The 25,759-nt window shown below is 36.9% G+C and overlaps 1 protein-coding gene across 2 annotated transcripts in view; it reads left to right on the top strand.

The window, feature by feature from the left end:
• The window catches only part of GRM1 (glutamate metabotropic receptor 1), a 398,541-nt gene that overhangs the window by 139,120 nt on the left and 233,662 nt on the right, over positions 1–25,759 (top strand). For both annotated transcript variants that reach the window (XM_036872141.1, XM_036872142.1), the window contains exon 4: positions 6,211–6,460. In XM_036872141.1, coding sequence (XP_036728036.1) covers positions 6,211–6,460 — 250 coding nt within the window. The remainder of the gene's footprint in view (positions 1–6,210; positions 6,461–25,759) is intronic.

Genomic DNA, 25,759 nt, shown 5'->3' with positions numbered 1-25,759 from the left:
GTTTTCTCCATGTGAAAACTGAAATGGAAAAATGCCACTTTTCTGCAAGAAGGATGATGTCCTTTTGTATTTTTATACCACTTACATTTTGCCTTCTCTTAACTTCTTTCTCCATATCATAAAGAACTTGAGTTAGAGAAGCAACAAACTGGGTTATTGCATAAAGCTCTAAAATAGATACAGTGGCTGAAACTTAAAGAAGACTGAGTGACAGAGACTCAATATAGACAAACACAGACTTTTGAATGCATTGTGTAAACACCAATAGTCCAAAAATAAAATGGAGAAGGAATTGCTTTGGGCAAGTATGACAGAAAAAGTGATCTAGGAACAGCTTGGGAACAAGGTAACCATGAATGGAGAGCTGAACACTTCAGTTAAAGAAACAGTCACAAGCTTGGGTTTTATAAATAGGAACACAGAAATAAAGGAATTTAAAGCTCTTGAGTCAATGATAAAGCCTTATGTCCAATTTTAGATTCTACAACTTTACAGAAACATGGAGAATAAAAGTAGGCACCATCCCCTGAATTTTTCTGTGTTCCAGGAACTTTACATTCATGAACACATATAATTCAATAATCATGACAAGTCTTTGAGATGTATGTTATGACCCCCATTTGCACAAAACCTAAAGAAAATACTTTAAGGCTATCTCCTCATCTAGGACCCAGGATTCAAACCAGGTTGATCTTCCTCCAAGGCTCATCCTCTTATTTACTCAGCTGTAAGGCATACCTGAAAACATGATGGGGCAAAAGGACAAAGATTAATCAGTCCTATTGCATAGAGATGACAGTCACCTTTTGGTAAATCTCCTTCTTCCACTTGGATGCTATAACTCTACCTGCCCAAACTGGGGTAATTAAAGGTGGGGTTGTGAAATTTCTGATAAAAAGTATTCTCTTCTGTTTTCTCTGATCGCCTTGTGTCAAGCAGTTCCTTCCCTGACCTTGCATATAAAATCCCTTACGTGCTTCTAAGGCAGGTGATGACTCATTCACCTCTGACTGACCAGACCCATAATGCTGACTGCAGGTGTGTGGATGGAAGCAGGGAAACATAACACTTTCTACGTATTAAGTGGGAGAACCAAACAAATTAAAAGGTTGCCAGGAAAGGTTAAAATAATAGGGGTTGTTTCCCTGGGAGGAGAGAAAGCTGAACTGTGGCTTCCAGAAAGACTTTTTAAAAAAAAAGAAAGAAAGAATTCAAAGGAACTGATACCTGCCTCCCCTGAGAGTGAAGGGGATATGGATTTATATTTTGTTGTACAGGATTTAGATCAAAAAGAAGAATTTCCTGATAGTGATGATTGTTGAATATTGGCGGTAGGTTTCCAGAAGGTGCTGTGAAATCAATTTCCATCAACCATAGTTCTTTCAAAAATGGGATATTATCTTATTTGTCCAAGATGTCCCAGGAGGCAGAATGATCAGTTTTCAGGACCTCAGATAGGGACTGGCCCATAACGCAAGGGGTATATCATAATCCAGGGAGCCTAAGACTACCAAAGAATACCAATAAAGGGATATAAGCATGAAATAAGGCAGAGATTAAGGGAGTCTAGAGCATAAGACTAGTGAATCTTTGAAAGTAATACTGTTCCTTCTTTAAGGAAAGTGAAGAAATATCTACCTATTTTCCCTGTATAAATGTTTCCCCTCATATAACTGAGGTGTACATACGTAGGGATGAGATATGTTGAATGCTGTTGTTTTACCAAGATAATTTATGAAGATGCAATAACGGGATTTGGACTTCATTCAACATAATGGCTGAAGTGTTATTTTAGCCACCAAATGGAGTTCAGATTGTTTCTTAAATATATCTTCAATATTTTAAGAGTAGAAGAAAAAGCAATCAATATAAAGACTAGCCTTAAGTGCCTCCTTTTTGCTATGATGACAGTTCATACAGGTGATTATGAAATGCAAGACAATTTTATTTCATAGCTTGTTTGCTCAGTGTAACTTACCACCAAATCACTACAAATCAATCTTTTATGAATGAATATCTGTTAATATGGTCTGATAATAATCATATCTAACTTCTTCAAAAAATCATATGTAGTTTAGAAAATTGAGTTTTAGCCATTTTCTTTTCTCTCTTGAGATAGTTCTAATTTTTACTCCTATTTTCAGTACCTTTATTAACTTTGCCCTTGTACAATGTCCACTTCTATTATGTTTAAATACTTTTATTATTCAAACTATAGGGATTTCTTTGTAAACCCCATGTTTTCTCTCGTTAATCTCCCCGTAAGTTCTGTTTAAAAGCTTGTTTTATAGAATATCTTGATTTACTCTCCGTAAATCTTTTTCTCATATGTTTCAATATATTTCAATTTTATATTTTATGGGCTTTGTCAGATGCCACTCTTCCATCTCTCTCTCTTGCTCTCTAGGTTTTAGGCAACATCATAACAGTGATAAAGTCTGTTACAAAATCTGTTACAACACAGCAACATATAGCACGTTTCCATGTTGCAATCCTGTAGTGGTATGCCAGATACTTCACTAGAGATGTGCTATACAGAGTGGCATTCTACAAACCATGAACCTTCTGCTCCAGTGGAACTTCTCTAGTCATTGCCTCTAAAAATACCTTTTATGGATTCTCATTCACTTCCATTTACCCTGAAAGCCAATCCCTTGCTTACATTCTTCAAGAACTCATTTTCATTCCTACTTTTCCCAAGAGGTATTCTCTGATCATCCCTGCTCTCTCATTCTGAAATTTAGTATTATGGTATTTTTCATTTCCCATGGAGCATATACAGCTTAGTATTGTTGCTGTATTTTGTGTGCTTGTGTCATGCCTTCATAGGTGTATTATAAGTCCATGTAGGAGGCAGTATAAAATGGTGGTTATGAACAGGAACTTCTGAGTTAGATGTTGAATCCTATATTCATCACTGTTTGATCTTAGGCAAGTTACATAACCTCTTAGAGCTTCCACATCCCCATCAGAGACTTATAACTTCTATATGGAGTTGTAATGAAAAAATGAAGTGCTTAGGTATTTAGCACAGTACCAGAGACAGCAAATATTCATCAAATTGAAGGCAAAGTCAATGTCCGATAATTCTGGGCAACTCTTTAAAGAGCAGAGCCTAGGGATTTTTTCCAAGTTGAGAGCTCGATAATCTATTTGATAATTGAATAAAAATATGCAGCTCGCTACCAGACCTGAGTGTTAACATTTACATAGTACTTTTAAGAGTTTTATTATGTCAGTTCTTTATATATTTAGAACTCCTTCCAGGGTTACACAGAGAAGTATCTAAATAAATTCCTCACTACCAGGAAAGGCAAGAGGAGGTCTGGGTGGTCAGATGGAAAGGAGAGGGGAGACAGAGGGTAGGTTCTGTGCTGAGTGTTTTATTTTAAGTCTGGCATCGCTTGATCATGACCAAGGAGTCAGGCAAAGAATACATGTCCTCTAGTTTTCTTTCTATCTGTGGAAAATCTGTTTATATTTTAAGATCCAGAATAAAAGCACTTTCTTTTTTTCCCAGATTTTTGAGGTATAATTGACAAACAAAATAGTGTATGTTTAAGGTGTGCAATGTGGTAGTTTTATATATATATATACATTGTGAAATGATTACCACAGTCAAGTTAATTTACACATCCATTACCTCATAGTTACCTCTTTTGTTGTTTTTCTGAGAACATTTAAGATCTACTCTCAGCAAATTTCAAATATACAATATATATTATTAGCTGTAGATTATTATATATGATATATATATTATATATATAATTACCTGTATAGTCACCATACTGTACATTAGATCCCCAGAACTTACCCATCTTATAACTGAGATTTTGCATTCTTTGACCAACATCTCCCCAGTTTCTCCATTCCCCCACTTCTAGTAACCGCTGTTCTACTCTCTGGCTCTATGAGCTTGACTTTTTTTAGATTTCACATATAACAGATATCATACAGTATTTGTTTTTCTATGTCTGACTTATTTCACTTAGCATAATGTCCTCCAGGTTTACCCATGTTATTGCAAATGGTGGCCTTACCTTCATTTTTACAACAAATATTCCATTTTATGGCTAATATTCCATATTTTATGGCTAATATTCTATGGATAATATTCCATTCCATATATATGTTATATATATATGTATGTATATAATATATATATGGAATATAACATTTATTACATTTTCTTTATCCATTCACGCATCAGTGGACATTTAGGTTATTTCCATATCTTGGCTATTTAAGATACTGATTACATTTCCTTTGGATATACACCTAGTAGAGGGATTACTGAATCATATGATAGTTCCATTTTAAGATTTTGGAGAACTTCATATTGTTTCCCATAATGGCTGTACCAATTTACATTCCTGCCAACAATATACAAGGATTCCTTTTTCTCCACACCTTCCATACCACAAGTACTTTCTTTAGGCAGCTCTTCCTGATTCCTAACCCATAGCATCTCTATTAGATATTTACATTTGAGTTAGTCATGTCATTGCTACTAAATGAAAGTAACATGATTTTAAGCTTCCTAGAGGTGATTTTCTTCCTTTTTTGTATAGTATTTGTATGTAGTACTATCATCAACATAATGAGTACAAATAAGATAAAATTTATGAATGCAATGTTTAAAATATAAAGATTTATAAAAGTACAAGTCATTCTTATATTAGAGTTACTTTTGTAGAAATATGTATGCTAGTTTGGAGTCTCGTAGGCTTCATAAGAGAAATGAGCAGTTTAAACATGGTCTACCACATCATACTCAGATCTCAATCAACTTGTATAATGAAGAATTGCTATCCAAACAAGAAAATAAGAATAAAGTAATTGAAACAAGTATTTCATAGAACCAATTGACCTATGCTGACATTTTCAAAAAAAATTATGAAAACATACGTGTTTAGTTGCTTGTTGCTGTTAAGAGAAACAAACAGTAACTTAGGAATCAGGTAGACTGTTCCAGTTCTAACACAAACAAGCTTCATGCCTACTGGTGAGCCACTTCACTTGGCCCAGTTTCCTTGCTGTAACCTGAAGGGTTTGCACAGAGTATGTCTAAGGCCTTTACTAGATTTAAAACACAAGGATTTTCTTATTCAAATGCATAGAATATTTTTGCTCCTTTAGTCTGCATGTATTTTGATAAAAGAGTAAAATCTTCTGTGATTGTAGTCCAAAGGTGGCACCTTAGCAATAAAGTTGTTCCCCTTGTAACACCATCTTATGATGCCTTTTCAGTGCCTTTTTCTGAAAGAGTTGGCTGGTGATGTCTTTGTACCTTGTAGGTTCCTGAACCTGCATTTATTATTGTAAGCGGCATCTGATTTCCTTCCTCGTGCCCTCTTCTGCAGGCAGATGACGCATTCACTTACCAGCGGCAGTCTTCCCCCTTATAATCGGTCAGTGCCTCTTGTCTGAGCCATGATGTGTGACCAGTCCATGGAACTGAGGATTTTGTCATGTGTTAAATCTTCCATTCGGGCTTCACTGGACTGTATTAAGCCACTGAAGGTGGTTAACTGAAGAGGCAAAAACATTAATTTGGTAATTTAATCTTATGAAACAGGAAACGAGAACTCTTTTCTTGTTTCAAAAATACAGGAAAATCTTATAAGTTTCATAACAAAGTCCGTGAAACTTTTATAGATATTGAGATTTAAAACTTTTATAGATACTGAGATTTATAGCTGGTTTTTGTCTGCGTATTCTGGCCTGGCCAGGTGCTCCATTTGCTTTGCTTACTCACTCTTCACGGAAATGTTGCAGGACTTGCTATCACCATGAGTGTCTGCTCTTAACCTGGCAGCCAGCTGAAGCAAACCCTCAAATGAACACGTCTCATTGTGCTGGTTGACCTCCTACCCCAATGTTCTGACTTCTCCCACGTTGCTAAAATCTCGAACAACCACTAGTAATCATGGTTGTAAAACAGGGCAGCCGTCCCTCATTTCTCAAAACCTGTTTCACTGTGGACACCCTAGTTATATAGTTTTCCACTATTTTCACAGAGTTGATAGTTTGATTACATTTGATTATTCTCTTTAGTCCATCCAGATCCTCCTTCAGTCCCTGTTATATATACAAATTATTTGGCAAGTCTGTCCTCTTCATTCCCTGTGACTAATGAGTCCTTTTCCTAGCTTGTTACTGCTGCTGCTGCCAGGTTGTCTTGAACATCTGCTGATTGTTTCTGGACAGGGAATTACGGGGAGAGCGGAATGGATGCTTTCAAAGAGCTGGCTGCCCAGGAAGGCCTCTGCATCGCCCATTCAGACAAAATCTACAGCAATGCTGGGGAGAAGAGCTTTGACCGACTCCTGCGCAAGCTCCGAGAGCGGCTTCCCAAGGCCAGAGTGGTGGTTTGCTTCTGCGAAGGCATGACCGTCAGAGGCCTTCTGAGTGCCATGCGGCGCCTGGGAGTCATGGGCGAGTTCTCCCTCATAGGAAGGTAAATTTCAATCTCTCTCTCTCCCTCTCTTTCACACACACACACATACACTTTGGCGCACATATACTTGCTCTCACAAAACTGGACTTCCTGATTGCAAAGCGGGTGAGATGTGCATTCCTTCTGGATCTCACTGAGAGTGGGGCTATTTCTATTTTCATGATAGACAAGAGCAGAGCAGTCGATGACAAGATGATGAGACTATTTCAGAAAAAGGTGGGAAGTTTTTGCTAGAATGTTTTGTCCTGGCGAATTATTCTTTTCATTTGCTTCCCCCCTTCCACCCCTCCTCCTCCCAAAACCACACGAATGCTTTTCTCTTCATATTCCTAAACATAGATATCTTAATGAGGTGTTGGTGGATGGAAGGTAGTAGTGAAGATGGAAATACACATTAAGATCTGAAATTTAAAGGGCTAGTTGAGTGCAGGTGAAGACATGCAGCTGAACTCTGGTACTTGATAGTATAATATCTTACACTTATGGGGTGGCTAATAGTGATGTTTTCAGCATGTAATTTATGGAATTGCAGGTGGTGGGTTCCAAAGTCTATGTTCTTTCTAAACCATATGTACTTGTGCTGGAATGGAGATTTTCAGTATCATTGTATTTTTCATAGGGTTTTTGACCTAATGGGTATCTTGTTTGATTTGATTTACCATCTTCTAATACTACATAAAGGAACTGATCAATTTTTCCAAGGAACCTACATAAACCTAAGTTTACTTGAATGAAAGCTTCCACTGATCTATGACTCTGTCACACTCATCTTCCAGATCTCTTTTTCTTCTCCATCTTCTCTTTTGGCTAGAGTACAATCTTTTCTCACCTTTTGAAGCACCTTAACCAGTGACCCTTTTCTCTAGGAAACGGGGCAGTGGTGGTGTGGATATCCTCCCTGGACCTTTCCCTTCTGGCATTGCACTTGTGATAATGACTGCAATGCTAATAAAACTAATCTCACTTTCATCTGGAACTAGAGGTACAGGACCTATCAAAAACTTTTCAGTAGAAGGTAGGATAGAAATACAGCTAAATGAATAAAGAAACAAAGAAATGATCTCTAGGCATGAGGAAGTATGAAGTCAAGGTCAAAGAATAATTCAAGATTAAGAAAATTATTGAATTTGGGTGAAATTGGCACACTGCCGTAAATGTCTTTTTGGTTTCTTCAACATGATGCAGTTGTGTGAGGCCATTTAAGAAAGCATCTCTAAAGAAGGAGTATTTAAAGAAGGAATGTTACTTCCTTCATGAGTGAAAAAGGATGTAAGCAGCATTGTTGAAGTGTTACACGGAATAAGGTTCTTAATATACGCATCAGGACAGGTGGCATATAGATATTCAATCTTTTAATTGATTTTGTAAAAATGACTGCTTTTATGAAAGGTGCTTGTTTTTTAAAAAAATCTCATGTTTACCATTTTCAAAAGAAGAAAAGTCTGTTTTGCAGGTTTCCTTCTGTTTAATATCCCCAAAGAGAGGCTAGCTACCTGGATTCTGGAAATCTCAAACAGATGTAGCAAATATGTGAGCTTTGGGGTATAAAGACTGCCTAATTGTGAAATATATTTATACAAAATGCTGCAGTGAGTAATTGGAGTGTAAAGAACTCATTCTATTATCATTATTTTAAAGCTGGTCAAGAATAATAATGTAAACTTATCTCTCTGGCTCTTGCTTACCTGCTAATAATGCAGCTGAGTCCCTACAGGTATTTCTGAGTCTCACATGTGCTTGTCCGTGGAGATGTCACTTCCTTTACTCCTCTCTTTCTCTACCTCATATCTTCTGGGTTCCACTGATGTATCCTAGAGACACTATCATCACAACAAACACCTGTGCTCCTGAGGACACTGCTCCCTGTACCAGTGGTCACTGACAATAAAGCATGGAGCCCTGGAGATGTCAAAGCTATGCCACGCAGTGCTTCTCTGGCTTTCTGGGCTATATTCCATGAGGGTCTATCAAAGTGATATTGGCTTTTACTCTCATATCTTAGAGGATTTTGTGGAAAACAGCCTTTTTTTCATTCTTTTTTCACAGCTCTCTCCCTTCCCTGGGAGAGATATGAGTCCAGAGGGAGCTGAGCTGGCAATAAAGACAAGTAGTAACACTACAACATACCTAGGATCAGCTTTTCCTTCAGAGGCTTGATTCTCCTACTTCCTATGGGATGAATTCTAACCCAAGCACTCCTCTGTTCCTCATGCCAGTGGACATTTGGTGAGCTTGGTTCCCTAATTTCAGCAGACGTGTCCAGAAGGGTTCCAGTTTAACACCAAGTTGCAACTTCTAGCTACATTTGTAATGCTGTCAAATATATCTCCTTCCTATTTAAAGGAGGTTTAATTTACCAAATGATAAAATCCTTTGAGGTCAGGAGCCATTGTTTAATTTCTTTCAGAATACGTGGTATGATTCTGGATGCTGCCAGATTCACAAGAGGGCATATTGTGTAGATGGTGATGGACCTCTTCTCACAGAGGTGAAGATAAGTAAATCATGGTGTAGATTGCAGCAAGAGACATTTAGTTAAGAAAAAAATTAGAAATTCCTGAATGGAGGTTTGTACTCCTTTGCCTCCTGTGACTCCTCTTTTCTCTTACACTTCACATCCAACACAGAAGGAAATGTTGTTGGTGCTACAATCAAAACATATCCAAGACTTTGACAGCTTAATACCTTTCTTGCTGCTACCATCCTAGTCCAAGCCAACATCATCTCTCACTTGGGTTATGGCAATAACCTCCTAATTGATCCTTGCCTTGCGCTTCCCTGCCATTTATTCTTTTTTTTTTTTTTTAACATCTGTATTGGAGTATAATTGCTTTACAATGGTGTGTTAGTTTCTGCTTTATAACAAAGTGAATCAGTTATACATATACATATGTTCCCATATCTCTTCTCTCTTGCATCTCCCTCCCTCCTACCCTCCCTATCCCACCCCTCTAGGTGGTCACAAAGCACAGAGCTGATCTCCCTGTGCTATGCGGTTGCTTCCCACTAGCTATCTATTTTACGTTTGGTAGTGTATATATGTCCATGCCACTCTCTCACTTTGTCACATCTTACCCTTCCCCATCCCCATATCCTCAAGTCCATTCTCTAGTAGGTCTGTGTCTTTATTCCCGTCTTGCCACTAGGTTCTTCATGACCTTTTTTTTTTTCCCTTAGATTCCATATATATGTGTTAGCATACTGTATTTGTTTTTCTCTTTCTGACTTACTTCACTCTGTATGACAGACTCTAACTCCATCCACCTTACTACAAGTAACTCCATTTTGTTTCTTTTTATGGCTGAGTAGTATTCCATTGTATATATGTGCCACATCTTCTTTATCCATTCATCCGATGATGGACATTTAGGTTGCTTTCATGTCCTGGCTATTGTAAATAGAGCTGCAATGAACATTTTGGTACATGACTCTTTTTGAATTATGGTTTTCTCAGGGTATATGCCCAGTAGTGGGATTGCTGGGTCATATGGTAGTTCTATTTGTAGTTTTTTAAGGAACCTCCATACTGTTCTCCATAGTGGCTGTATCAATTTACATTCCCACCAACAGGGCAAGAGTGTTCCGTTTTCTTCACACCCTCTCCAGCATTTATTGTTTCTAGATTTTTTGGTGATGGCCATTCTGACCGGTGTGAAATGATATCTCATTGTAGTTTTGATTTGCATTTCTCTAATGATTAATGATGTTGAGCATTCTTTCATGTGTTTGTTGGCAATCTGTACATCTTCTTTGGAGAAATGTCTGTTTAGGTCTTCTGCCCATTTTTGGATTGGGTTGTTTGTTTTTTTGTTATTGAGCTGCATGAGCTGCTTGTAAATCTTGGAGATTAATCCTTTGTCAGTTGCTTCATTTGCAAATATTTTCTCCCATTCTGATCCATTAAGGCAAATGGATCTTTAAAAAATTTAAGTCAGGTAATGCCTTTTAACCTTACATGCTCAATACCTGAAAATGGCTTTCCATTTTTCTTATGACAATGTCCTTGCAATGGCCTTCAAAGTCACACATTCTGTCATTGGGACTGCGTTTTTTACAATGGAGTAATAAACTATAATGACAGAAATAGAATTTTTAAATAGAAAGTTCTCCAAGATATTAAAAATATCCTATATTTAATGAATGTATGTAATGGAAAAACAAAACAAAACATGAGCTAAGAGTTCAACTCTGCCACAAAGTAATCATGTGATCTTAAGTCATGTTTTGTCTCCGAGTCTATTTTTTTTTCTATAAAAATTAATGACTTGGCTCCAGATCATCTTTAAATATTTTTCCAGTCCTAGAATTTATCATATATTAAGACCATATGACTGAACCATGTTCAAAAGAATGTATTTATAGATTCATTTTTTTCTAAAGTTATTCATGAATTTGGATTAATCAATTTACACTTTTCACGAGTCACCTTGTTAAAACCAGGAGAATTCATTGAATACAACTACTCAGAATTAGTGTCTTAATCTGTGGTCATGCAATGTAGCCAGCATATCCACATGAAAATCAAACCTCTGACTCTGAACAAACTGGAATAATATTCTCACCAAGTAAGTTAATTAACCATAGTCAAGTTAATCATCACACAGAAGAGCCATTCTTTCTTGTTTCTATGAAACTGCCTCTTTCGAGATCCTTCTCAAAATTGTGTGCAGCGTATCTATAATTATATTTTAATTATGATGGTGATGATGATGATAACATTTATTTAGGACTTACTGTATGCCAGGCGCTGTTCTAAGCACTTTTTATACATAAACTCATTTAATCGTCGTAAAAATATGATGAGATAGGCGCTAATATTATTTCTATTTTAATGTATGGAGATGTAAAGAACTTGTCAAAAAGTGTCACAGTTGGGATTTGAACCTAGGCAATGTGACTTCAGATTTCATGCTCTTGTTCACTAAGTTATACTGTGTGTGTCAAGCTATGATTGTTTTGTTTAAGAGATACTATCTTTACCCTTAGTTTTCTTTCAGTTTGCTCTCTCTTCTTGAGATTTATTTCATTGTTTAGACCCATATTCTTTGGAAAAATAAACTGAGGTATGTTCATGAGAAAATTATTTTACATTTCTAATTATTCTCTACATCTATGAATCCTTTTTTATTTCTCTCTTAGTGCTAAATGTTTTATATGATATTTCAGTAAAGGGGCCATTCTTTTCAAGCTCAATATTTTTATTTTAACATGAGACTCCACAATATCATTCTCTATTTGTATACAGTCTATATCTATGGAACTATACCCATGTAAAAGCTAATTTGGAATAAGTGGGTGATATTTCTCTGAAATCCTCAGTAGTAACTATTACAATTCTAAAAATTAACTGATGGATTTGTTCTAATTCCTATATTGTTCTTTTATTTGAAGAAAGTGAAAATAAGCATGGTTTACATGTGTAAACACATAATAGCTATGATTTATTGAAGTTTTGGTATGTACTAGGTTAATAATATATGATATCTCCAGTCCTAACAACAACTCTGAAAGGTTGATTTGGAAGGTAAAGAAGTTAAACAATTACCCCAAATTCCTAAATTAATAAGTGGTGAAGACAGAGTCAAACTTCCTACTATACCATAGCGTCATGCGGATATGTAAATATCGAATTGTAACCTCCTCAATGATAGGAACCACGTTTTATATACTTTTTATTTTCTTATCATGCCAAGTGAAGTGTTTTGATGTGTTAATTATTTAATAACTATGTCAGAAAGCTTGGAGTGTCACAGTGAGAGCAGGTAGCTTCATTGTGTGACCCTGAGTTCCCTTTCATTTTCCAGGATCAGTAAGTTTTACCTAGTGTGGTAAAGGTTGATGTTCTTCAATCAGCCTCTATTTCTAGAATTTTTCTGTAAAATTGGGACTAATATTTGCTTACCTGTCTGGTTGTTGTATTTGTCTAAGCACAAAATGCTTACTTGTCTGTTAAACCAAAGCTGAGCGTCAATATTGGGTCCCTTAAAGATACACTATTTTCTGAGGGCGAGTGAGAGCTTTTTGGCTTTAGTCCTATGCCTAGTGTTGGCATTATCCTGGGCTTTTACCCTGCCTTCCTTATCTTGGGAAGCCCTTCTGCTAGGTTTACATTCTACTTTTTTAGGAGTCTCTGTATAGATATACTTCGGTATACCATATTTAAATATGTATTTCCTAGCCCCTTCTACTGCATTATGACATGTTATTTCTCCACTGTAAGAAATAAGCATCCAATAAAGATAATTAGGTCAATAACTTTCCATCTCATCCCCTCTCTCTACTGTATCCTGGTCAATCAGTTTATAAGTATATGGTACTTACATTTCAAATGCCTATCCCTTTCTTATTGGTGTGTGCTGTTTTACCTGTCTTCCCTCCCAACTCTGTCATCTTCTCACCTACTAGACCCACTTCCCATTATCTGTCACTGCAGAGAAATCTGCACCCCCCCATCTAAAACCTGATCCATGAAAATACTAACACCATGATTTATGAGTTGAAAGCACAATGAACAACTTTAGGCACATATTCAAAAAACTGATTGAAATGAAGCAGTTACTTTATCTGGAAAGAAGCTTACAGTTTCATTTTAAAACAAAGGAAGCTCTTGTTTTTTACAATGTACATTTTGTCTTTTTCTTCCAGAACCTAAACACATATTTAGAAAAGTGATCTCTATACCCTTGAAACATAAGATGATATACCATTGTGTTATGTTCCACACAGTTATATTTTTAATGAAAAATGAGTTGTTTTAGATCCCATCTTTCCATTTTGGAAAAAAAAGGGGAAATATCTAAAGTTTGCAGCCTTCAGGCAAAATTGCAAAGGTTATGTGTTTTAAGTAAATGTGGACTTCCAGTGAAGTGTGACATCCCCCAAAATGGATTATAATCAAGTTGCTGCCAAAGCTGATGAGCATTTTCTGACGCATAATGGTCACGACTTGTAGATTCGCAACCTGGCCTTCTCTAGGTTCCCAAGGGTGGAAAATGATTACTAACCTGCTGACAGACTATCGCTTCCTTAAAACACTCCTGCTCCAAAGGCAGATTAATGAGAGCTTTGTGGAAGATTACACTGTTAGAAAAAGACCATGAGAAATGTGTGCTAAGGAAGGAGAAGGGATTTAGTTTAGAGTACTCTGGAGAATAAACATCATTTGTAGGATATTTTTTTTTTAAACATCTTTATTGAAGTATAATTGCCTTACAGTGGTGTGTTAGCTTCTGCTTTATAACAAAGTGTATCAGTTATACATATACAATATGTTCCCATATCTCTTCCCTCTTGTATCTCCCTCCCTCCCACCCTCCCTATCCCACCCCTCTAGGTGGTCACAAAGCACCGAGCTGATCTCCCTGTGCTATGTGGCTGCTTCCCACTAGCTATCTGTTTTACATTTGGTAGTGTATATATGTCCATGACACTCTCTCACCCTGTCACATCTCACCCCACCCCCTCCCCATATCCTCAAGTCCATTCTCTAGTAGGTCTGTGTCTTTATTCCCGTCTTGCCACTAGGTTCTTCATGGCCTTTTTTTTTTTTTTTTTCCCTTAGATTCCATATATATGTGTTAGCATACTGTATTTGTTTTTCTCTTTCTGACTTACTTCACTCTGTATGACAGACTCTAACTCCATCCCCCTCATTACAAATACCTCCATTTCATTTCTTTTTATGGCTGAGTAATATTCCATTGTATATATGTGCCACATCTTCTTTATCCATTCATCTGTTGATGGACATTTAGGTTGCTTCCATGTCCTGGCTATTGTAAATAGAGCTGCAATGAACATTTTGGTACATGACTCTTTTTGACCTATGGTTTTCTCAGGGTATATGCCCAGTATTGGGATTGCTGGGTCGTATGGTAGTTCTATTTGTAGTTTTTTAAGGAACCTCCATACTGTTCTCCATAGTGGCTGTATCAATTTACATTCCCACCAACAGTGCAAGAGTGTTCCCTTTCCTCCACACCCTCTCCAGCATTTATTGTTTCTAGATTTTTTGATGATGGCCATTCTGACCGGTGTGAGATGATATCTCATTGTAGTTTTGATTTGCATTTCTCTAATGATTAATGATGTTGAGCATTCTTTCATGTGTCTGTTGGCAATCTGTATATCTTCTTTGGAGAAATGTCTGTTTAGGTCTTCTGCCCATTTTTGGATTGGGTTGTTCGTTTTTTTGTTATTGAGCTGCTTGTAAATCTTGGAGATTAATCCTTTGTCAGTTGCTTCATTTGCAAATATATTCTCCCATTCTGATGGTTGTCTTTTGGTGTTGTTTATGGTTTCCTTTGCTGTGCAAAAGCTTTTAAGTTTCATTAGGTCCCATTTGTTTATTTGTGTTCTTATTTCCATTTCTCTGGGAGTTGGGTCAAAAAGAATCTTGCTGTGATGTATGTCATAGAGTGTTCTGCCTATGTTTTCCTCTAAGAGTTTGATAGTGTCTGGCCTTACACTTAGGTCTTTAATCCATTTTGAGTTTATTTTTGTGCATGGTGTCAGGGAGTTTTCTAATTTCATACTTTTACATGTATCTGTCCAATTTTCCCAGCACCACTTATTGAAGAGGCTGTCTTTTCTCCCATTTGTAGGATATTGACAGCTATTTTGAGCATAGATCTCAGCCACAGAAATGCTCAGGATTTCCACAAAATTGGGGCGGCTGATTTGCATTAACGTTAGTAATGATTAACTCTTCCTTTATACCAACACCTATTTCCACGTTTCAGAAAATGGACACCTGAAAACTAAAAGACTACTATCATGGTCTCTACTTGCCTAGGAAGTATTAGAAACACTGAAGGAAAGGATTTTGGGTGCCTTCTGTATCTATAAGGCACTGGCTCAAATTCGAATGAATGAAAAAGGAGGTCATTATGATTTACCCAAGTTTGTGTTTGAGGCTGATTGAAGACTACAGGGAATTTATCTTAATGAATTTTCATAGTTCCTATGACAGTCAGTTCTCATCCTGGCTGCACATCACACTCAGTAGGCGCTCTTAAAAATGTGGATCCCTGGATCTTACCCCAGGCCATTAGTAGAATTTCTTGGTGAGGGATTTGGATCTTCTTCTTTTTTTAAAAGGACTAAAGATGAGTTAAATTTCAGAACCACTACTCTGTGGTGCCTGCATCAGTGTTTTGCACTCAGGTGGTGTTCACTATGAATGAATTGCTTACAGGATATATTTGAAAGGGAAGATGAAGTGAAAAGTTTAACTCCACTGCCTGTCAATCCACCATTTTATCTTCCGTTTTCTTTTTTGGATTGTATTTTGCTTTATTATTTCTTGAAATTTATTTATTTTCAAAATTTTCTTTAGAAATTTTTTTAGGAATTTGAAAGTAGTGTATAATAGTAGTAGTAGTAGTAGCAGTAGTAATGGTAATAGCAATAAACACTTTGCAACTCTGCTTATTTCCTGTGTTTCTGTCTCCTCCTGATGCCCAAACTGGCCTATTGACCTGCCCCTTGAAAACACTGCCATGTCCCAATTCTCAGACTTACCAAAATGCAGAGTAAGGAGCACATACACTTGTGGCAGATTTAGCCTCTGCCATCTCCAAATCTAGGGTTGCCCGTGGCTGATCAATGAACTACTATTGTTGAGTACAAGTGATACTTGAACAACACAGGTTTGAACTGCACAGGTCTACTTTTACATGGATATTTTTCATTAGTAAATATTACAAGTACTACGTGGTCGGTGGTTGGCTGAATCTGCAGATGGGGAGGAAATGCAGATATGGAGTGCCGACTATAAGTATACGTTATATAAGTGGATTGAACCCCACGTTGTTCAGGGGTCAACTGTAGTATTCTATGGCATGAATATGCTTCAATTTGCTTATCTGTTCTCCTATTGATGGACATTTGGGTTGTTTCCAGGTTTGACTATAATGAATAATGCAGCTATGAATATGATTTGTGTAAGTGTGTGTGTGTGGACACATATATTTAATTCTCTTTAGGAAATATCTAGAGTGAGATTATGGGTCACATGGTGAGTGTATATTTAACTTTATAAATTACTTTATAAGAAACTGCAGAACTACTTTCCAAAGTGGCTGTAAAATTTTGCAGTTCTACCAGCACTGTATGAGAGTTCTAATTTTTCCACATCTTCAAAATAGTACTGCCAGTCTTTTCGGCTTTCAGCTATTCTAGTGGGTGTCTAGTGGCATGTCTTTGTTGTTTTAATTTGCATTTCCTAAAGACTAATAACGTTGAAAAATTTTATGTACTTATTTGCCATTTTAATATCTTTTTTTGGTAAAATCTCTTGCACACATCTATGTCCATTTTATCAATTTGTTTGCCTTATTATGAAGTTATAAAAATTCTGTATAACTTCTGGACTCAAATAATTTATAATATATATGTATAGCATATGTTTTCTCAGTATGTATCTGAAAATTTAATTTTGTTCATAGTATCTTTGAAAAATGGAACATTTAAAATTTTGAAAGTTATCAGTTTCTTTTTTTATGGTTCATGCTTTGTGTTCTATCAAAGATGGCTTTATCTACTCCAAGGTTACAAACATTTTCATAGAAGTTTTATAATTTTTACTTTTATAGCTAGATATGATTAAATCATATATTTGGAGTTAATTTTCACATATATTGTGAGATGAGTGAATACTTATTTTTTTTTTGGATATGAGAGTATCCAGCTTTTCCAGAACTATGTATTGAAAGGACTATAATTTCCCCATTGAAGTAACCTGTCATTTAGTTGAAAACAGTTGACTATATATGCATATACATTACTTATTTCCTATCCCTCTGTCCTATTTTAAATTAATTGAATATGTATATATAGCATTCCATTTTATCTTTACTTTTTTACTTAACTAGCTATCATGTTATTTTATGAATAGTTGATCTCGGGTTTACACTATGCTTTTTAAAGTTATTATTGTCCCCACCTTCTAAGAATATTATACCACATCACATATAGTATAAGAACTTTGTAGCAATATATATACATTTCTCCCTCCTGACCTGTGTTCTGTTGTCATGATATATTTTACTTCTAATTCTATTCCAAAATTCAAAATACATTGTTATTGTTTTTGCTAGAGTGCTCAATTAGCTATCCAAGATATCAAAAGTGAGAAAAATTATCTTCTATAATTACCAGTATAATTACTATCTGTGATCTTCTTCATTCCTGTGTAGATCCATATTTTCTATGGATTATTTTCCTTCTGCCTGAAAAATTTCCTTTAACATTACTGGAGGAGCTGGTCTGCTGAGATAAATTCTCTCCACTTTTTTAGTCTGTGAATGTTTTTATTTTGCCTTAATTAAAAAAAATGTTCTGGTATAGTAATCTAGGTTGATAGTTGTTTTTACTCCCAATGCTTTAGAAATATTCAAATATATTTCTGACTTGCATAGCTTCTGATGAGAAATCTGCTGTAATTCTTTTGTTCCTCTACTGTGTATTTCTATTATTCTTTTAAGCATGTCTCTTTATCACTAGTTTTCAGCAATTTGAGTATGATAATCCTTGATGTGTTTTTTGTCATATTTGTTTGACTTGGGGTTCATTGAACTTCTTAGATATGTGGGTTTGTAGTTTTTTTTTAAATCAAGTTTGGAAGGTGATTAGCTATTCTTCCCTAAAATATTTCTGTGCTGGCCATTCTTTTCTTTCTTTCTTTTTTTAACGTCTTTATTGGAGTATAATTGCTTTACAATGGTGTGTTAGTTTCTGCTTTATAACAAAGTGAATCAGCTATACATATATATTTATCCCTATTTCTCCTTCCTCTTGCATCTCCCTCCCACCCTCCCTATCCCACCCCTCTAGGTGGTCACAAAGCACTGAGCTGATCTCCGTGTGCTATGCAGCTGCTTCCCACTAGCTATCTATTTTACATTTGGTAGTGTATATATGTCCATGACACTCTCTCACTTTCTTCCAGCTTACCCTTCCCCCTCCCCATGTCCTCAAGCCCATTCTCCAGTTGGTCTGCGTCTTGATTCCCGTCTTGCCCCTAGGTTCTTCATGACCTTTTTTTTTTTTTTTTTAGATTCCATATATATGTGTTAGCATACGGTATTTGTTTTTCTCTTTCTGACTTACTTCATTCTGTATGACAGACTCTAGGTCCATCCACCCCACTACAAATAACTCAATTCACTTCTTTTTATGGCTGAGTAATATTCCGTTCTATATATGTGCCACATCTTCTTTATCCATTCATCTGTCGATGGACACTTAGGTTGCTTCCATATCCTGGCTATTGTAAACAGTGCTGCAATGAACATTGGGGTGCATGTGTCTTTTTGAATTATGGTTTTCTCAGGGTATATGCATAGTAGTGGTATTGCTGGGTCGTATGGTAGTTCTATTTTTAGCTTTTTAAGGAACCTCCATACTGTTCTCCATAGTGGCTGTATCAATTTACATTCCCACCAACAGTGCAAGAGGATTCCCTTTTCTCCACACTCTCCAGCATTTATTGTTTCTAGATTTTTTGATGATGGCCATTCTGACCAGTGTGAGGTGATATCTCATTGTAGTTTTGATTTGCATTTCTCTAATGATTAGTGATGTTGAGCAGCCTTTCATGTGCTTCTTGGCCATCTGTATATCTTCCTTGGAAAAATGTCTATTTAGGTATTCTGCCCATTTTTGGATTGGGTTTTTTTTTTTTTTTTTTTTAATATTGAGCTGCCTGAGATGCTTGTATATTTTGGAGATTAATCCTTTGTCAGTTGGTTCGTTTGCAAATATTTTCTCCCATTCTGAGGGTTGTCTTTTCATCTTGTTTATAGTTTCCTTTGCTGTGCAAAAGTTTTTAAGTTTCATTAGGTCCCATTTGTTTATTTTTGTTTTTATTTCCATTTCTCTAGGAGGTGGGTCAAAGTGCATCTTGCTGTGATTTACATCATAGAGTGTTGTGCTTATGTTTTCCTCTAAGAGTTTTATAGTGTCTGGCCTTACATTTAGGTCTTTCATCCATTTTGAGTTTATTTTTGGCTATGGTGTTAGGGAGTTTTCTACGTTCATTCTTTTACATGTAGCTGTCCAGTTTTCCCAGCACCAATTATTGAAGAAGCTGTCTTTTCTCCATTGTATGTTCTTGCCTCCTTTATCAAAGATAAGGTGACCATATGTGCGTGGGTTTATCTATGGGCTTTTTATCCTGTTCCATTAATCTATATTTCTGTTTTTGTGCCAGTACCATACTGTCTTGATTACTGTAGCTTTGTAGTATAGTCTGAAGTCAGGTAGTCTGCTTCCTCCAGCTCCGTTTTTCTTTCTCAAGATTGTTTTGGCTATTCGGGGTCTTTTGTGTTTCCATAGAAATTGTGAAATTTTTTGTTCTGGTTCTGTGAAAAATGCCATTGGTCATTTGATAAGGATTGCATTGAATCTGTAGATTGTTTTGGGTAGTAGAGTCATTTTCACAATGTTGATTCTTCCAATCCAAGAACATGGTATATCTCTCCATCTGTTTGTATCATCTTTAATTACTTTCATCAGTGTATTATAGTTTTCTGCATACAGGTCTTTTGTCTCCTTAGTAGGTTTATTCCTAGATTCCTAGGTATTTTATTCTTTTTGTTGCAGTGGTAAATGGGAGTGTTTCCTTAACTTCTCTTTCAGAATTTTCATCATTAGTATATAGGAATGCAAGAGATTTCTGTGCATTAATTTTGTATCCTGCTACTTTACCAAATTCATTGATTAGCTCTAGTAGTTTTCTGGTAGCATCTTTAGGATTCTCTATGTATAGTGTCCTGTCATCTGCAAACAGTGAGAGTTTTACTTCTTTTCCGGAATACAATGCATTCCTTGTATTTCTTATTCCTCTCTGATTGCTGTGGCTGAAACTTCCAAAACTATGTTGAGTAGTAGTGGTGAGAGTGGGCAACCTTGTCTTGTTCCTGATCTTAGTGGAAATGGTTTCAGTTATTCACCATTGAGAACAATGCTGGCTGTGGATTTGTCATATATGGCCTTTATTAAGTTGAGGTAAGTTCCCTCTATGCCTACTTTCCGGAGGGTTCTTATCATAAATGGGTGTTGAATTTTGTCAAAAGCTTTTTCTACATCTATTGAGATTATCATATGGTTTTTATACTTCAGTTTGTTAATGTGGTGTATCACACTGTTTGATTTGAATATATTTAAGAATCCTTGCATTCCTGGGGTAAACCCTAGTTGATCACGGTGTATGATCCCTTCAATGTGCTGTTGGATTCTGTTTGCTAGTATTTTGTTGAGGACTTTTCCATCTGTTTTCATCAGTGATATTGGCCTGTAGTTTTCTTTTTTTGTGACATCTTTGTCTGATTTTGGTATGAGGGTGATTGTGGCCTCGCAGAATGAGTTTGGGAGTGTTCCTCCCTCTGCTATATTTTGGAACAGTTTGAGAAGGAAAGGTGTTAGCTCTTCTCTAAATGTTTGATAGAATTCACCTGTGAAACCTTCTGGTCCTGGACGTTTGTTTGTTGGAGGATTTTTAATCATAGTTTCAATTTCAGTGCTTGGGATTGGTATGTTTATGTTTTCTATTTTTTCCTGGTTCAGTCTCGGAAGGTTGTGCTTTTCTGAGAATTTGTCCGTGCCTTCCAGGTTGTCCATTTTATTGACATATAGTTGCTTGTAGTAATCTCTCATGATACTTTGTATTTCTGCAGTGTCACTTGTTACTTCTTTGTTTTCATTACTAATTCTATTGATTTGAGTCTTCTCCCCTTTTTTCAGAAGGAGTCTGGCTAATGGTTTATCAATTTTGTTTATCTTCTCAAAGAACCAGCTTTTAGGTTATTTATCTTTGCTCTTGTTTCCTTCATTTCTTTTTCATTTATTTCTGATCTGATATTTATGATTTCTTTCCTTCTGCTAACTTTAGGTTTTGTTGTTCTTCTTTCTCTAATTGCTTTAGGTGTAAGGTAAGGTTGTTTATTTGAGATGTTTCTGTTTCTTGAGGTAGGATTGTATTGCTATAAATTTCTCTCTTAGAAATTTTGCTGCATCCCATAAGTTTTGGGTCATCATGTTTTCATTGTCATTTCTTTCTAGGTATTTTTTGATTTCCTCTTTGATGTCTTCAGTGATCTCTTGTTTATTTAGTAGTGTATTGTTTAGCCTCCATGTGTTTGTATTTTTTACATATTGTTTCCTGTAATTGATTTCTAGTCTCATAGCATTGTGGTCGGAAAGGGTACTTGATACAATTTCAATTATCTTAAATTTACCGAGGCTTGATTTGTGACAAGATATGATCTATCCTGGAGAATGTTCCATGAGCACTTGAGAAAAAAGTGTATTCTGTTGTTTTTGAATGGAATGTCCTATAAATATCAATTAAGTCCATCTTGTTTAATGTGTTGTTTAAAGCTTGTGTTTCCTTATTTATTTTCATTTTGGATGATCTGTCCAATGGTGAAAGTGGGGCGTTAAAGTCCCCTACTCTGATTATGTTACTGTCGATTTCTGCTTTTATGGTTTTTAGCACGTGCCTTATGTATTGAGGTGTTCCTATGTTGGGTGCATAAATATTTACAATTGTTATATCTTTTTCTTGGATTGATCCCTTGATCATTATGTAGTGTCCTTCTTTGTCTCTTGTAATAGTCTTGATTTTAAAGTCTATTTTATCTGATATGAGAATTGCTACTCCAGGTTTCTTTTGATTTTCATTTTCGTGGAATATCTTTTTCCATCCCCTCAGTTTCAGTCTGTATGTGTCCCTAGGTCTGAAGTGGGTCTCTTGTAGACAGCATATATATGGGTCTTGTTTTTGTATCCATTCAGCCAGTCTATGTCTTTTGGTTGGAGCATTTAATCCATTTACATTTAAGGTAGTTATTGATATGTATGTTCCTATTACCATTTTCTTAATTGTTTTGGGTTTGTTATTGTAGGTCTTTTCCTTTTCTTGTGTTTACTGCCTAGAGAAGTTCTTTTAGCATTTGTTGTAAAGCTGGTTTGGTGGTGCTGAATTCTCTTAGCTTTTGCTTGTCTGTAAAGTTTTTAATTTCTCCGTCGAATCTGAATGAGATCCTTGCTGGGTAGAGTAATCTTGGTTGTAGGTTTTTCCCTTTCATCACTTTAAATATGTCCTGCCACTCCCTTCTGGATTGCAGAGTTTCTGCTGAATGATCAGCTGTTATCCTTATGGGGATTCCCTTGTATGTTATTTGTTGCTTTTCCCTTGGTGCTTTTAATATTTTCTCTTTGTATTTAATTTTGGTAGTTAGATTAATATATGTCTTGGTATGTTTCTCCTTGGATTTATCCTGTATGGGACTCTCTGCCCTTCCTGGACTTGATTGAATATTTCCTTTCCCATATTAGGGAATTTTTCAACTGTAATCTCTTAAAATATTTTCTCAGTCTCTTTTTTTTCTCTTCTTCTCCTGGGACCCCTATAATTCAAATGTTGGTGCATTTACTGTTGTCCCAGAGTTCTCTGAGACTTAATGTTGTCCCAGAGTTCTCTGAGACGGTCCTCAATTCTTTTCATTCTTTTTTCTTTATTCTGCTCTGCAGTAGTTATTTCCACTATTTTACCTTCCACGTCATTTATCTGTTCTTCTGCCTCAGTTATTCTGCTATTGATTCTTTCTAGAGAATTTTTAATTTCATTTATTGTGTTGTTCAACATTATTTGTTTGCTCTTTAGTTCTTCTAGGTCCTTTTTAAATGTTTCCTGTATTTTCTCTATTCTATTTCCAAGATTTTGGATCATCTCTACTATCTTTCCTCTGAATTCTTTTTCAGGTAGGCTGCCTATTTCCTCTTCATTTCTTTGGTCTGTTGGGTTTTTACCTTGCTCCTTCATCTGCTGTGTATTTCTTTGTCTTCTCATTTTGCTTAACTTACTGTGTTTGGGATGTCCTTTTTTCAGGCTGCAGGTTCGTAGTTCCAATTGTTTTTGGTGTCTGCCCCTAGTGGGTAAGGTTGGTTCAGTGGGTTGTGTAGGCTTCCTGGTGGAGGAGACTGGTGCCTGTGTTCTGGTGGATGAGACTTGATCTTGTCTTTCTGGTGGGCAGGACCGCATCCAGTGGTGTGTTTTGGGGTGTCTGTGAACTTATTATGATTTTAGGCATCCTCTCTGCTAATGGGTGGGGTTGTGTTCGTGTCTTGCTGGTTGTTTGGCATAGGGTGTCCAGCACTGTAGTTTGCTGGTTGTTAAGTGGAGATGAGTCTTAGCGTTGAGATGGAGATCTCTGTGAGAGCTTTCGCCATTTGATATGTGGGGCCGGGAGCTCTCTGGTGGACCAGTGTCCTGATCTTGGCTCTCCCACTGCAGAGGATCAGGCCTTACACCCGGCCAGAGCACCAAGACCCTGTCAGCCACTCAGCTCAGAAGAAAAGGGAGAAAAAAAAAAGAAAGAAAGAAAAATAAATAAAGTAAAACAATTAAAGTAAAATTTTAAAAATTTATTGAAAATAAAAAAATTAAAAAGTAATTAAAAAAAAGAAAGAAAGAAGAGAACAACTAAACCAAATAACAAATCCATCAATGATAACAAGTGCTAGAAACTATACAAAAAAAAAAAAGAAAAATGGACAGACAGAACCCTAGGACAAATGGTAAAAGCAAAGTTATACAGAGACAATCACACAAAGAAGCATACACATACACACTCACAAAAAGAGAAAAAGGGGAAAAAATATATAAAAAAAAGGAAGAGAGCAAACAAATCAATAAACAAATCTACCAATGATATTAAGCTGTAAATACTAAACTAAAATAAACATAAAACAAGAAACAAATTAGATGCAGAAAGGAAACCCCAAGTCTACAGTTGCTCTGAAAGTCCACCACCTCATTTTTGGGATGATTCGTTGTCTATTGAGGTATTCAACAAATTCAGGGTACATCAAGTTGATTGTGGAGTTTTAATCCGCTGCTCCTGAGGCTGCATGGAGAGATTTCCCTTTCTCTTCTTTGTTCTCACAGCTCCTGGGGTTCAGCTTTAGATTTGGCCCCGCCTCTGCGTGTAGTTCACCTGAGAGTGTTTTTTCTTTGCTGAGACAGGATGGGGTTAAAGGAGCAGCTGATTAGGGGGCTCTGGCTCAGTCAGGCTGGGGGGAGGGAGGGGTACAGAATGCAGGGCGAGCTTGTGGTGGCAGAGGCCAGCATGACATTGCAACAGCCTGAGATGTGCCGTGTGTTCTCCCGGGGAAGTTGTCCCTGGATCATGGGACCTTGGCAGTGGCAGGCTGCACAGGCTCCTGGGAGGGGAGGTGTGGATAGTGACCTGTGCTTGCACACAGGCTTCTTGGTGTCTGCAGCAGCAGCCTTAGCATCTCACGCCCATCTCTGGTGTCTGTGCTGATAGCCGCGGCTCACGCCCATCTCTGGAGCTCATTAGGCGGTGCTCTGAATCCCTTCTCCTCACGCACCCCAAAACAATGGTCTCTTGCCTCTTAGGCAGTCCAGACATTTTCCCAGACTCCCTCCTGGCTAGCTGTGGTGCACTAGCCCCCTTCAGGCTGTGCTTACACAGCCAACCCCAGTCCTCTCCATGGGGTCTGACCTCTGAAGCCCGAGCCTCAGCTCCCAGCCCCCACCTGCCCCAGTGCGTGAGCACACAAGCCTCTCAGGCTGGTGAGTGCTGGTCGGCACTGATCCTCTGTGCGGGAATCTCTCTGCTTTGCCCTCTGCACCCCTGTTGCTGCACTCTCCTCTGTGGCTCTGAAGCTTTCCCCCGTCCACCCCCCGTCTCCATCAGTGACAGGGCTTCCTAGTGTGTGGGAACTTTTCCTCCTTCACAGCTCCCTCCCCGAGTGTAGGTCTCATCCCTATTCTTTTGTCTCTGTTTTTTCTTTTTTCTTTTGCCCTACCCAAGTACGTGGGGAGTTTCTTGCCTTTTGTGAAGTCTGAGGTCTTCTGCCAGCGTTCAGTAGGTGTTCTGTAGGAGTTGTTCCACATGTAGATGTATTTTTGATGTATTTGTGGGGAGGAAGGTGATCTCCACATCTTATTCCTCCGCCGTCTTGAAGGTCCCTCCATTCTTTTCTTCCTATGTTGTACTCCAATTATATGTATATTTGACTGCTTAATATTTTTACACAGGGAAATTATGTGTTTAGTCTGGGTATTTTAAAGTCTTTTCTCTCTTTGCTTTTTTTTTTTTTTTTTACAGTTTCTATTGCTATGACTTTGAGTACACTGATTTTTTTCTGCAGTGTCTACTCTGTTCTTAATCCCATCATGTGTATTTTTTATTTTAGATAATGTAGTTTTCATCTTTAGAAGTCACACTTAGGTCTTTTATTTACCTTTTATTTCTCTTCTTAACA

The sequence above is a fragment of the Balaenoptera musculus genome, chromosome 12 (genome assembly GCF_009873245.2).
Source record: "Balaenoptera musculus isolate JJ_BM4_2016_0621 chromosome 12, mBalMus1.pri.v3, whole genome shotgun sequence".
NCBI lineage: Eukaryota > Metazoa > Chordata > Mammalia > Artiodactyla > Balaenopteridae > Balaenoptera > Balaenoptera musculus.
Note: the sequence above shows the minus strand (reverse complement) of the source record. Positions and strands in the feature narration are given on the sequence as shown.